At 36.1% G+C, this 1749-nt stretch overlaps 1 protein-coding gene across 3 annotated transcripts in view; it reads right to left on the minus strand.

Annotated features, from left to right (window-relative positions):
* Window positions 1-280: 280 nt before the first annotated feature.
* Window positions 281-1749, minus strand: part of PNPLA8 (patatin-like phospholipase domain containing 8) — a 45563-nt gene continuing 44094 nt past the window's right edge. For all 3 annotated transcript variants that reach the window (XM_009327628.1, XM_009327629.1, XM_009327630.1), the window contains one exon: window positions 281-1433. In XM_009327628.1, coding sequence (XP_009325903.1) covers window positions 1159-1433 — 275 coding nt within the window. In that variant the 3' untranslated portion in view covers window positions 281-1158. The remainder of the gene's footprint in view (window positions 1434-1749) is intronic.

Consider the following 1749-nt stretch of genomic DNA (forward strand, 5'->3'; position numbering starts at 1 on the left):
ACCCAGAAACCTGTCAAGCAATCTTATTAATGGCTACATGCCCAACGTGTGACAGCAGCTGTGTCTAACTCAAATTTCACTGCAGTCATGCTGTTTCGAAGAACTCGTGTACCTTCCTGTTGTTGAAAATGTTGTTTCACCGACGTACTGTATCGTCATAGCTTACCAAACCACCCTTCTTGACATAAGCAGAAAGTTGCAGAGGAATGAGCAGCAAGATCGTAGTAAGCTCTGAATGTCAACTTCACAACTCTAAGGGAATTTCAAGAGGATGCATATATGAAAGTTAAAAGACAGGAGGAAATGCGTAATTTATTATTTCATGTATCAACTGCAAATTTTCTTCTTGACTAGAGACACCTGAAGTTTGGCATCCAAAACTGAAGCTTCTATGGTAAGCTTCACACTCACGTGAACTATTTCAAGACTTTATTTCCTTTATCCTGTGACAGGAATAGCTGCTCAAGTGAAGTTTTGGGGCTTGGGATTATTTTCAAAAAATGAATGAACCAATCTGAAGTTATCCCAATAAAAACAATAAACAGCAAGTCCTAAAAGTATCAGTTAATTTTGATAATTTAATATGCCATTTATAGTCATCCAAACATCTTACTCAATACTGTTGTTATGTACAAAAAACACTGAAAATAAAAAAAAGGATTTAAATGTTATCTTTCAAATGTAAAAGTGCAATTAACACAGGCAAAAGTTTTGTAAGAACGTTACATTTCTATTAAATTCACTGGCTACATAAGAGCCTAACAGGTATATTGCCTATACTAAAATGAATGAGGATTTTCTTTTTTGTTAATTTTGAATAAGCCTGGTAGTCAATAAATAAACTTTTACTGCCACCATAATTATGGTACATACATCCAAAAATGCATAGCACAACTGTTTTCATAATTTTCAGGTTTACCGACTTTAAGAAACTGAAGTAGAGGAACAGTAAGATCCATAAAGTTCAAAAAATAATTAACACCATAAAACCTTGCATCAAGTGAGTGTGGACAAAACAGCCATCCTGAATTGCCTTCTCCAGAATTGTGATAGCTCTCCAAAGATGTTATTTACCCCCAGTAAACATTCTTCCTTTACAGTACTGAACGGATTTTCTGGAACAAGATTTACATTTACGATCTTTCATGCATTACATATTCACAGTTTGGAAAGAAATGGAAGGCCTTCATACATGTCAGCCTTTAATCTTATCCAGTCCTGAAGTCTCTGCAAAGTTGTTTTTTCTTGTGTTAATATTTTTGCAGCTTTTCTCAGTTTTTCTTCATTTCGTTCTAAGTAACGAATTCCATCTGTCTGCAGCTGATTGAGTTTCTCTTTACGACTTTCATCCAGAGGTATGTCTTCATTCATAAGAGGGTTGAATCTGAAATAAGTATCTGGCGGTAACAGTGCATCCAGCATGGTGTGAACTTCTGCATTGAAAACAAATGAAGGAAACAGTTATGTTTACATGAGACAGACAAATAGTCCTGCAGCCTCTGAACAACAACTGCTCTGGAGTGACACAGTAGGTGTAAATAGGTGCTGCTTTGCTCAGTAAACGTTCTTCCACCATTGCCTTATCAAAAACCCTTTCTCATTAGAAGGTTTGCAAGTGACCCCGTAGCTCTGTTTACTCTGGAAAAGCTTCATCTTTTATTCTAAGACAACTTCACTGGTATGACTATTAAGAAGGCTTTGCAGCTATCCAGATTTTTAATGACATGTACGTTCCGTTCCTTTACAAGC

Source organism: Pygoscelis adeliae, unplaced genomic scaffold, assembly GCF_000699105.1.
Source record: "Pygoscelis adeliae isolate BGI_AS28 unplaced genomic scaffold, ASM69910v1 Scaffold113, whole genome shotgun sequence".
Classification (NCBI taxonomy): Eukaryota; Metazoa; Chordata; class Aves; order Sphenisciformes; family Spheniscidae; genus Pygoscelis; species Pygoscelis adeliae.